Source organism: Sorex fumeus, unplaced genomic scaffold (assembly GCF_029834395.1).
Source record: "Sorex fumeus unplaced genomic scaffold, SorFum_2.1 ptg000042l, whole genome shotgun sequence".
NCBI lineage: Eukaryota > Metazoa > Chordata > Mammalia > Eulipotyphla > Soricidae > Sorex > Sorex fumeus.
This window is the reverse complement of record NW_026606099.1, coordinates 4378173-4390029: the sequence shown is the minus strand read 5'-3', so window position 1 is coordinate 4390029 and position 11857 is coordinate 4378173. Positions and strand designations below refer to the sequence as shown.

The 11857-nt window shown below is 62.6% G+C and overlaps 1 protein-coding gene across 2 annotated transcripts; it reads right to left on the bottom strand.

The window, feature by feature from the left end:
• Positions 1 to 16: 16 nt before the first annotated feature.
• On the bottom strand, positions 17 to 11589 carry CACNB3 (calcium voltage-gated channel auxiliary subunit beta 3). Of its 2 annotated transcripts, none has more exons than XM_056120133.1 (13): positions 11418 to 11589; positions 4523 to 4645; positions 4271 to 4393; positions 3249 to 3364; positions 2953 to 3017; positions 2723 to 2742; positions 2472 to 2552; positions 2068 to 2126; positions 1854 to 1963; positions 1478 to 1629; positions 1284 to 1379; positions 1008 to 1157; positions 17 to 634 (listed from the first exon to the last, which is right to left on the bottom strand). In XM_056120133.1, the coding sequence occupies exons 1-13, from the start codon at positions 11457 to 11459 to the stop codon at positions 320 to 322; spliced, it is 1452 nt and encodes a 483-aa protein (XP_055976108.1). In that variant the 5' UTR covers positions 11460 to 11589; the 3' UTR covers positions 17 to 319. The 2 variants fall into 2 exon arrangements, with proteins under 2 accessions (XP_055976108.1, XP_055976107.1); XM_056120132.1 differs by lacking the exon at positions 11418 to 11589 and adding an exon at positions 8574 to 8925.
• Positions 11590 to 11857: the final 268 nt, after the last annotated feature.

The following is an 11857-nucleotide window of genomic DNA, read 5'->3' as shown; positions in this document are numbered from 1 at the left end:
TGGTGGGAAGGCCCCTGCCGAGGGGTCCTGGCCGGGGGCACTGTCCAGTGAGGCAGTTTCTTGTGCGGGAGGAGGAGGTGCCGGGGTGCAGCGCACACAGCTAGTACCTGAACGGGAGCCTAGGGGGTCACTGCCCAGGAGGTGAGGGGCCCTCTGTTTCTCCCAGAACCGGGGCACCACAGGCAGCCGTGGCGCCGGGGCTGGGCAGGGGGTCGTGGGGGCCGAGCCTAGTGCCAGCCTAATGCCAGCCTAACTCCAGCCTACCCGGAGGGGGTCCAGCCAGCTGTGCCTGCGCTGCCGGGCGGGCAGCCGGAGGCGCTCAGTAGCTGTCCTTGGGCCAGGGCCGGTTGCGCTGCCAGTTCCGGTCATTGTGGTTGTGCTCCGAGTCCTGGACTAAGAGTCGGTCTTGGGGGTCATGCCCGTTAGCACTGGGCAGCCCCGAAGTGTGTTGGCGGTGAGGCTGGTACAGGTCCTGGTAGGCATCCGCGTAGTCCTCCTCCAGGTGGCGGGAGCTGCGCTGGGAGGAGCCGGTCCAGGCCTGGCGGGAGCTCTCACTGGCCTCGTCCGATGGCATCAGGCTGTCTCGCTCCAGCGGCGAGTGCTCCTCACCGCGCTCCCCCAGCAGCTGCTGGCTCTGTGGCAACACAACAGCTGGAGGTGGGGGACGCAGACGGGGCCCCCATGGGCTGGGGGACTCAGCTCCCTCAGGTCCTCTAAATGCCCAGGAGGTAAGGAAAGGATGGCGCTCGGGGGCACTCTCCCTCTTCCGGAACGGAGGACTAGAGCCTCCTGGGAGATTCAGCCTGTGCCGTCAGGAGGGCTGGGAGGTTGGTTCCCCTTGAACGCGCTCATCAGCTGATTCCCTTTGCTCACGGGAAGTCCCTTCACCCTCCTGCCCGACTCTGAACTTCGAGCTGACTTTCCTGCCCCTCTTCTGGTCAAGGATGACGGGGCTGGAGAAAGGGCAGGACTCTGAGTGGCTAAGCCTGCCCACAGGAAATGGTTACCTGAAGTCCAGGAATGGTGCTGGGAGGGCCCAGAAGCCCAGGGCCCGGCGCTGGGTGGTGGGTGGCTCTCCAGTAAACCTCCAGATATTCAGCCAGGTGCTCACAGGCATCCTCCAGCTGGTTCTCATCCAGAATCACATCAAATGACTCCTGGGGGGGAGGACAAGTTGGGGGGGGGGGGGCACAGCTGGCTCCCTACCGGCCCCCTCCCCCGCAGCCCTCCTTCAGCTCCGGAAGAGCCAGAGGGCACTGGGCGGGAGGGCTGCAGGCACTCACCGGGGGGCACTGCACCAGCTTATCGTACGCCATCATCTGCACAGTGAGGTGCTTCATCTGAGACTTCCCCCGAGAGCGGATGAGCCGCTGCAGGACCTGAGGGAGGGGAGGGCAGAGGGGGCTGGAGTCCGGCAGAGCAGAACGAGTTCGGGGGGCAACCATGCTGGGGGGGCCCCTCCACCGCCGTGACTTACCTTCGGGGATGAGACTTTGACAAAGACGATGATGGGAGCGAGCGAGGTTTTGGCCAGCTGCGCCGGGTGGTTGATCGTGTCCGCATCCAACACCACCAGCTGCAGGGACTTGGCCAGCTCGAAGATGCGTTCAATCTCGCTCTGCACCTCAGCTGGGGTAGGGAGAGGCAGAGGGGCCGCCTGTCAGCAACAGCTCCCCCACTCCTCCCTTCAGTGGGCAGCGAGGGCTCCCGAATTGTGGGGAGCAGGGAACCAGAGGGAGAGTGTTCCTCGGGTCTGGGGGCTCTGGACAGCAGAGGGGGCTGGGCAGGGGGTGAGGGAGGAGGAAGGGACTCCCAGAGGCGGGGCTGTGCCAAGAACCTTGGGGGACCCTCACCGATGCTGGAGCGGGCAGACGAGCGCTCGATGATGGTCCTCTTGCCAGGATTGTTGAGCACAGACCGCTTTGCCAGCGAGAGGTCAGCGGTGACGCGGGTGATGGAGATCCTGGCGGGCATGGAGAGTGGCCGTGTGCCCTTCTGTGGAGCGGCCAGGCCCCACTCTGCCCAGGCCCGTGAACTTGCCCTTACTGCAGCTCACGCTCCTCTTACCTGCCATCAAACCTGTGTTTGAGGAAGTCGAAGAGAGCCTTCTGCATCATGTCTGTGACCTGGCGGGAGGTGTCGGGCAAAAGGCACGGGGTTGGCTGAGGGCCACCACCTCAGGCCTGGCCCAGAGCGCAACCACTTCTCCTGGAAACCCTGGGGAGAATCCGCCTCCCGTTGTCCCTGGGCCCTGCCAGGCTCAAGAAGACTGGGACCTGGGGCTGGAGTGATAGCACAGTGGGTAGGGTGTTAGCCTTGCACGCGGCCAACCCAGGTTCGAGACCCAGCATCCCATAGGGTCCCTTGAGCACTGATTCCTGAGCGGAAAGCCAGGAGTAACCCCTGAGCATCGCCAGGTGTAACCCGAAAAGCAAAAAAAAAGAAGACTGGGCCCAGGGCCCTCTTCCTACCTCGTAGCCTTTCAGAGAGGGTCCCACCAGCACCACAGGCCGCATGGAGGGCACCACATCATATGGGGGCACATGTTCCGCCTGCAGAATTGAACTGTGGTCAGGCCATGCCAGCGCCCTACAGCCTGCCAGGGTTCGGGCTCAGCACTCGGACACCCTCCCCCTGCTCTCCTGCCCCGCCAACGGTGGAACACAGCCCTCCAGCTACAAGCCACGAGCCCCTCTCAGCCCACATGCATTCCTTGACTCACCTGCTTTTGCTTCTGCTTGGCTTTTTGGAAAAGGAAAGAAAAGATCAACATTGGTGACAGAAGAGAAGGTCCCTGGGGCATGGCTTTCCCTTCCCTAGGGGAGACCCGGCTTCACCCAGCTTCCTGTCCCTCCACAGCCCTTTCCCACACAGTTCCCTGGGGAGAAGCTCCCTTTCCCTCTTCGTGACCCACCTACCCACGAAGGGGGGGGGGGTGTTGGAGAAGGCTACCTAGAGATGGAGGAGGGGAGCGTCGGTTGCCGATGTCACTTAGGCTGGAGGGGTTCCCGGATCTCCTGAGAGCAGAAAGGGAGGTCAGTTAAGGGTCTCTGGGTGGGTGCTGCGTGTCGCTGCCTAGCTGTCTCCTTAGGTCTTCCCTAGCAAGAAGGGTGGGTGTGCATATGCTTGGATCTGTGCTGAGGGCCACTGGGGCGGAGGTGTGTGTGTATGAGGGTAGGGGTGGCACTGTGTCCTAAGGGAAGAGGGCACTGGTCTCAGGGTGTGTGCTGAGTCAGCCCTGCTCTCACCTGGCCTTCTGCTCCTGCTTCAGCCGGATGCTCTCCAGGCGCTGGGGGCTGGGGATGAAGGCGATGTCGCCGCCCTCCTTCACTAGCCGCCCGATCCACCAGTCATTGCTGTACTTCTGCAGGTGGCGAAGAGGCAGGGAGAAGAAGGAAGCGCTAGGCCCAGTCCTGGCTCTCCCAGGTGAAAGGCCCAGGAAGGTGCTCGGGAGTTCAGGGCAAGGGCGGGGGGGGGGGGGGGGGCAGGAAAAGGCGCCAAGGCTAAGTGACCTTGATGGGGACCGGTGAGGCAGCCAGTCTAACTCTTTACTTGGTGGGAAGGGGATCTGCCCAGGAGAGGCTCGGGAGCCAAGACCCTGACTAGTACTTCGGATATGAGGGGTGGGCTGGTGTGTGTCAGGGTTAAGAAGGGAGGATTTTCGGGGCCGGAGCAATAGTACAGCGGGTAGGGCGTTTGCCTTGCACACGGCTGACCCGGGTTCGATCTTCGGCATCCCATATGGTCCCCCAAGCATCGCAAGGAGTTACTCCTGAGTGCATAGCCAGGAGTAACCCCTGAGCATCGCTGGGTGTGACCCAAAAAGCAAAAAAAAAAAAAAAAAAAAAAGAGGGGAGGAGTTTAGGAGTGGGAGCAGGGAAGGGGCAGCGGCCAACCCAGGTTCAAGCCCCAGCATCCCAGATGGGTCCCCAAACCCTGAGTGCAGTGCCAGGAGTAACCCCTGAGGATGGCTGGGTGTGGCCCTCCAACCATAAGAGGGCCAGAGGAAGGGCCTGGAACTTCATCAAGAGCGGGTAATCAAGTGGCTTCACTTGGGGTACAGGGCAAGTCACCTCTTTGCTCGAGCTCGAGCGGGCCCAGTAACGTCTCCATTGGAGACTTTGTTGTTACTGTGTCTGGCATATCGGATACTCTCGGTAGCTTGCCAGGCTCTCTGAGAGGGGCGGAGGAGTTGAACTCGGGTCGGCCATGTTGGCTGCATGCAAGGCAAACGCCCTACCCGCTGTGCTATCGCTCCAGCCCAAGTCACCTCTTTAATGTGCAGAAAGTCTTTGGCCTCAAAGTTGACTCCGGAGCCCTGGACCGGGCACTCCTCATCCAAGACGCCACAGTAGCTGACATTGGTCCTCACAGCGAAGGCCACAGGTTTGTGCTGGAGAAGGAGCACGGGAGCAAACGAGGAGCACCTCGGAGCACACCTGCCCGGCAGTGCCCCCAAGAGCACACAGGCTGCCTCCCGGCCTGCCCTGACCCCACCCCCCCCTCCCGCCCAAGCTGCTACCTTGGCCCTTTCGAGCTGCTGCTGGGCCTGGCTCTCCACCTCCCGCCGGGCACTCTCCCGGTCCTCCTCCAGGGACACGTCGGAGTCCAGAGACGGGCGGCTGGTGTAAGAGTCAGCTGAACCCTGGCACGGGAGGGGGAAGAGATGACCCTGGGCTCGGGCACACAGGGCACTCCGGAGGCCCCCTCCGAACGCACGGGCAGGCTCCACTTCTCCCCATCATTCCGCGGCGTCCACAGGGTGGCTCGCCCTCAAAGCACCTCTCCCGTCTCCCAGAGCAGGGCTGAGTGCCTCTGGGGCCCGCAGCAAAGTCTGCCCAACCTCTTTGCAAAGAGCGGGCCCCTCCCCCAGGCCTATTAATACTGCAGCTTTGAATAGCGCCTTCCCTTCCCTCCTGCCTCCCGTTTCTCCCTGTCCTCGAGGCGGAGGGAAGGGAGATGCACTGAAGAGAAGATAGTGGAGGAGATTCTGAATTCAGAAGACCCAGCCCTCCGTCCACATTAGCCTGCAGAGCAGCCCGCATATTATCCCTTTCAAATGCCTGGTGAGGGGCTGGAGCAATAGCACAGCGGGTAGGGCGTTTGCCTTGCACGCAGCTGACCCAGGTTCGATTCCCAGCATCCCACAGGGTCCCCGGAGCACCGCCAGGAGTAACTGCTGAGTGCAGAGCCAGGAGTAGCCCCTGTGCATCGCCAGGTGTGACCCCAAAAAGCAAGAAATTAATTAATTAATTAATTAAATGCCTGGTGGGGGGAGGGAGGTGCATTGAGACAGAACAGGGGATAAGGTGCCTGCCTTGCTGACTCTAGTTTGGTCCCTGGCACCACATACGGTCCCCTAAGCACTATCAAGAACAGCCCCTGCGCACCCCTGGGTGTGGCACACTGGCCCCCTACAACACAAATGTCTGGAGGAGCATCCCCAGCTAGGAACAGTCAGAAGGGACTTCTTGGGGCTGGGCTGTGGCTTTGTGATTCTAGAGCATTTGCTGCGCCCTGTGTGTGACGCCCTGGGTTCAATCCTCAACATCGCAAAAACAACAAAAACACAGGTCTCTACTCAGTCCCTTCCCTTCCGGGGTGAGAGGGTACAGAACTGCCAAGGAGGGAAAGTCCCCACCTGCCCCCCTCTTTGCTCTCACACCTGCTGGGCGGTTGGCCAGGTGTGGACAGCAAACAAGACAGGCTGAGAAGACAACACAAAGCTGAACCACACCTCCCAGCTGGCCTACCTCTCCCAATCCCGGGGGAAGGCCAGGTTGGTGCCAGGCAACACAGTCCAAGCGTGGGAGCCTGGAACTGTCAGGGGGGTCTTTGGTAGCTGGGCCAGAAGTCTGAGTTCTGCTGCTGGAAGGGTCTCTGGGAGGTCAGAGAGATCCTTCAAACTAGGAGGAAGCTGCAGAATGCAAGGATGCCAGGTCCGGGTTTCCTCCTCAGTCTAGAGGAAAGGGAATTTCTCTCTCTCTTTTTTTTTTTTTTGTGGGGTGGGGGGGCTCTGGGCCACACCTGGCAATGCTCAGGGGTTACTCCTTACTCCTGGCAGATTCGAGGAACCATCTGGGATGCTGGGAATTGAACTTAAGTCTGCCGCCTACAAGGCAAGCGCCTGACCTGTCGTATTATCTCTCAGGAAAAGGAAATCTTTGGTTTTCTGCCTCAGTTTCCCTCTTGTGGGTAGAGGTCTGAAGTGATAATTCCATCAGTTCCGAAATAGAGATAAGATCCTGCTCTCTGTGTGTGTGTGTGTGTGTGTGTGTGTGCGCGCACACACACACGCGTGCACGCACACAATGTTCTCGGGCTGCCTACCTCCAGAAGGAGCAGAAACCAAACTCTCAGTGGAGAAGACAAACTCACACCCCTACATCCACTGTAAGCTCAGCTCCAGTCAACTACTGGCAGGAGAACCATTCGGCTTGGAGTCAGCCTCGGCCCCAGGGCCCAAGCTAAAGACTTTTCGAACGTCCAGCTCGAAAGTGTGAACGTAGCGCAGATGGGGGAGGGACACGACGCCTTTCGTGTCACAGAGCCAGGGAGTCCTCTCAAGAAGGAACATGGCTGGCGTGGCAGCAGGAGACGGAGGCTGCGCCCCAGGAAGAACCTTTGCACTGTCAGCAGGAGGCGGGAGGCCTTCCCTGCCTCAGGACACAGGGGACAGCTCCACGGGTTCTGACCGTCTGCAGGGACACAGGAGACAACTCCACGGGTTCGGACCGTCTGCAGGGACACAGGGGACAGCTCCACGGGTTATGACCGTCTGCAGGGAGCAGGACAGGCGGCAGCCCAGTGACAAGTAGAAGACAGACCGCCACTGGCTCTGCTCGCAGCCCGGTTCAGAGTCTCACATCCCAGCCTGACATGTGGGTCACCAGGCCTCTTGGCCAGGCTTCGGGCTGCAGGCCCTCTCGAAAAGGAATGGACCAGGCTCGAGAGGGAACCTCTCCTGCACAACGGCCAAGGCCTTGGCGCTCTCCCAGGCCTCCGGTCACTTGAAGTCGGCAGAACTGGGCCCCAGAGCACACTCGGGGGAGTCTCATCTCCCCTTCCCCTCTCTTACACCCAGAGATTTAGTTCTCTGGAGCCGCCAGGAGTTTGGCACAGTGCCCCGGTGGTGCCCCCCTTGTTGGTGAGTGTGTAGGCAGGAGGCAGCGGCACTCTCGCCTGGCACGGGGGAAGGAGAGGAGGGAGATGAGCCGGTGGATTTATTTAGAGCCTGATCTCCCTCCTACTGCTTCAGAGGGGGCCTCAGAAGAGCAAGGAGCCTGGTGAGAGGAAGGGAAGAGGGGGAGGGAGGGGAGCCAGGAACCAGAGGAGATAGAAGGGCACATGGTCAGCAGGGGGCTCACCCCATACCCACTACAGAATCTCCCCTGCAGTCGCCCTCGCCTTCTCACCAGGGGTGGGAAGAACCTTCTAGGGTCTTCCAGTTCACACAGAGAGAGGTTTCTTCGTGAGCACACCTCTGCGCCCTGTGCCAAGCCAGCCGTCCCCTCAACTGTCGGAAACAAGTGCCCACCAGAGCCTTCACCCTCCTCTGCCCTAGTTCCAACGGAACGAGTCCCAGAGGCCCAATGGGGAATGGGCCCAGGAGGGGCCCCACTGCAGAGAAGGGCCCGGGGTTGTTTATACTGAGCCCCAGAATCCACGGAGCCTGGCAGGAAGAAGTGGCAGAAGCCTCAGACGCTGCCCCACCACGCTCCACGGCGACAGACACTCCGAAGAGTCAACCTCGTGGAGGCTTGCAGGAAGGAGGGCGCTGCAAAGCTGAACCCCATCTTGCCCCATCTTCCCAGGCACTCTCCTCGCGCAGGGCTCCGGGAATCACTGCCTAATGAGCTGATTTGACTCAGTGGGTCAGGAGATAAAAGCGAAGAGGAGAATTAAATATTTATTGGTTGCCTGGTTCTCTGAGCAGAGCTTCCTCTCCAGCCCAGGCCCTCCATGCGGCTCTGGCCGCTCAGCAGGAGGCGTGGAAGGGATGGGGCTCTGCCAGCTGGCCCAGCCTGGTGCCGGGTGCCAGTTTCCAGCCCGAGCGAGAAGCTGCCTGGAGGCAGAGTGAGGAGATGGGGTGATGTCCAGGGGTGGCCAGGAGGGAGCCGTGGAGGTGCTCAGGTGGAAGAGCCCGCTTAGGAGGGGTCGGGGTGACCCTCTGATCTCCTCTTGCCCCCCGGAAGTGTCCCCTGGGGGTCTGCATTCCCCTCCCCCACCGCCCGCCTCTGCAGCCGCGGTGCCCGCACCCCGTGAACTCTCCCCCCCACCCAGAACTCCGGATCCTCCAGGGCCCGCCAGTCCTTCCCTCCCCTCGCTCCTTTCTTCCCCGCGGCTCCGGAGCCACCTGCTCGACTCTTCTGTCTCCAGGCGATGCCCCTGGGCTGAGACATGGGCCTGGGGCGGGGGGGGGGGTCCCGGCACTGGAACCCCCTCGCCCCTTTCTGCACACGCCTTGCCCCGCAGCAGAAGCATCTGTCAAAGTCCTGCACTGGGGGGGGGGGGGCGAGTCCAGGGGACAGCCAGGGTTCCCCAACTTCCCCACCCCCACCGCGGGCACTCACCGCCTCCGAGTCCTCCAACCCGGGCACGTAGGAGTCGTCATACATGGGGAGTCCGGGCGGGGAGGTGGGGCGAGGGCGCGGGGGCGGGGGCGGCGGGCCGCGCCCGGAGGGACCAGCGAGCCCCGCAGCCTGCGGGCGGCGGCCGGGAGCCAGCGAGCGGCGCGCAGGAGCGGGCGAGCGCGCAGCCCCGCGGCTCCAGCCCCGATCAGCTCCCGCCCCCCGCAGCCGCCGGTCCCACCCCGCGCGCCCGAGGAGGCCGGCGCCGCGCCGGGAACAATAGCGCCCGCCCACCTGACCCCCTCCCGGCAGAGGCGGGGCGCGGGGAGCGCCGAGGGCCGGGCCCGAGGTGGGTCCCCCCCGCACCTCCAGCCCCGCGGGGCTGCGGGAGGAAGGGGCGGGGAGACGGACGCGCCGCGGCCCCGGAAAGGCCCGGCCGGGGAACAAAGGGCCGGGGGAGGGGAGGCCGGGGGCGCCGGGAGCCGGAGCAGGGGTGCGGCGGGCGGGGGGAGGCGGGAGAGGCCGGCCGGGGGCCGCGGGGCGGCGGCGGCGGCGGCGGGCGAGAGAGGCGGCGTGTCTGGGCCCTGGCTGTCCGGGGGACCCCCCAAGCAAAGCCCACGATGTTTTCGGGAAGGCGGGACCTGGGGATCCCAGCCGAGGCGCGCAGGTAGCTCCTGGCCGGTGCTCGGCCCCCCGCAGCGCGGGCCCTGGGGGGAGATCTGGGGTCCGGCCGACCGCACCTGTTGCGCAGCCCGGTTCACCCCTGCCGGGGACCGGGGTTCTCTTCCTCACCTGCTCGCCAAGGATTCCTGCCTAGGTATCCGTGGGGACCGGGGCAGCGAAGGGCGGTTCTAAGTGCGCCTAAGGGATCGTGGGGCCCTCTTGGAGGGGGGCCTGGCCGCTCTAGGGCCGGGAGGAGGAAGGGCAGGGGTCCCCGGGTGGGCCACTGTAAGGACAGATTCCTGCCTAGCAAAGGTTTCGCGGTGGGGAGGAAGCCAGACCGACCGGCCCTTGTGAAGGAGTCCGGGGATTGGAGGCCGCCACAATGGCCCCCTTCTTGATGACCACCGCCCCTCAAGATCCACCCATTTGAACTCCGCTTTTTTCATCTCCTGCGCGGAATCGTTCATTTGAATGTTGAGTGCCCATCTATATTCTTGCCTGCCCAGCCCCAGATTTTCACACCGATGAGGGCGAATAAGACATCTGCTCACTTATTGACCTTCCTGGCCTAACAGGGACTCTGAAAAAGCAAAACTCTGATAGGGTTTGAAGGGTCTCAGGGAAGAGAGCCTGAGTGGGCCACTCCGGCCTACTGGCTTCCCTCTGAGCGACCTCTCCATCTTCCCTGGACAAGAGAGCTGGCAGGACCCATCTCAAGGCTGACTTTAGCCTGCCCTGTGAGTGGTGCTGTCCAGCCCTGCCCAGCATCACCTCCTGATGCATTCAGCAAACAATATGGGAGCCCCTCTGTGGAGGGGACCATGTACCCGTGGGGGGCGGTCAGCTTCCAGAGCTGAGTCCAGCACCACAGCCAGCTGAGTGGGCTGTGTGTTGGCTTCTCCTTTGGGACGTGTCTAGACAATCAGGTTTTTGATCTCTGGGGCCCTCTCCCAGTTCCTCAGAAGTCTTTGTGTCCTTTTTATTTTTCCCTTTGTCTTTTCTATTCCTTTTGTCTTCCCAAGGGGGGCAGAAAGGAAGCACCCAGTGAAAGAGATAGACCCAGGAGCCGGTCCTGGTGAAGCAGACAGCCGTCCAAGCCCTGCTCTCTAGGGGAGGGCTTGCGCATTCCCCAGTCTGCTCTCCTGGCCTGTTCTTTGGGGAGCTTCCTGCACCGCCAAGGTGTCCAGGCTTTGTTGTCTGCCTCATTCTTTCCTACCACACAGTGTCTTCATTCCCATCTGGGACAGTGGTGTCTGAGACTGCTCGGGAAACCCGGGTTGCCATGTCAACTAGCCTCTGGAGACGGGTGCAGGCTCCTCATACCTGTGCCTATCCTCTGGGTCTTGCAGGAGCCTCACAGCTTCTCTCATTCCTTATCTCTGGTTTGCTATTCAGTATCCCTTCTCAGGTCGCGCCTGGCCAACACCTACCTGCTCCAGTCTCATGCCAGCCCCGCCAATTTCTGTCCTATGAAATGCCTTCAGTCTGCACATGGCCTCGAACCCCTTAACCCTATTTCTCCTCCGTGGCTGAGCATAGGATGGGGAAAGGTCTGAAGGAAGGGCGCCTCCTTCTCTCTCTCTAGGGGAGGGCTGTTAGATTGGCAGCTGGCCAATTCCAGCACGTGGAAGCCGGACATGGGGGAAACACAGGTGGAGGCAGGGGGGAAAAGAACCCTGAGGGGCCAGATCGGGAATCGGATTTCTTGAAAGCTTCCAGAATATACACTTGCATCTTCTAAGTGCCCCAGAGAGCTGGGCAGTTATCCGTCTTTGAGCATAAAACGGGGAAACTGAGGGAGGAGCTAGGACCTGTGGAACTCCATTTTCCTGGCAATCTTTAAGATACAGACCAGGCCAAAGCCTCCCGCGGTCCGGCAGCAAGGCTGCCCCAAGGGACCGGGGAGAGGATGGGGGAACTGGCAGACCCCACCTTCTCCAGTGTCCTTTCTGGCCGGTCCATCAGTCCCCGGGCCGCCGGGGCCCCAATGCTTAGGGGCCCCAGTGCTTAGGAGCCCTGGGCACTCCCGGCCTTTCTAACCTGCTGCTTCCGCCCTGACCCTCACCTCCCGCGCACACCTCCCTCCCTGCAGGCTTTCCTGGCTGCGGTCTCCCTCCACGCAGCCCTTTTCCTAACGTGGAGTGGGGCTCTCCTCTCACCCACGGGGGAGGGGCCCGCCGTTACCTCATTCAGCAGGAAGGTTGCACTGGAGTCAGAAAAAGACATAGACGGGCCAGCGGCCTCTGCCCTCCCGGGGCCGGGGGCTCCGAGGTGGGAGCAGGACCTGGCGCTGCCTCGCACGCTGCCTCGCGCCTGCACGCCGGGCCTCGCCCGCAGCCCGCGGCGCCGCTCGCTCGCTCCCTCCCTCCCCTCCGCCGGGTCCCTCCCTCTTCCCTCCTCCCCAGCTCGCGCCCGCCCGCCTCCCCTCCCCTCTCCCTCCTTTCTCGCCTCTTCGGTCACGCTCCGCCCGCCTGGCCTCCCAGCCCTGCTCGCGCATCTCTCCTCGGCGGGGCCCGTCCCCGGTAGACGCGGTACCTTTCCACTCCGCGCCCTTCCTCTCCCCATCCCCGTCCCCCCCAACCTCCCCCAGAGGGGGGGACGCCGGCGCTGGCACCGGCTCCCCG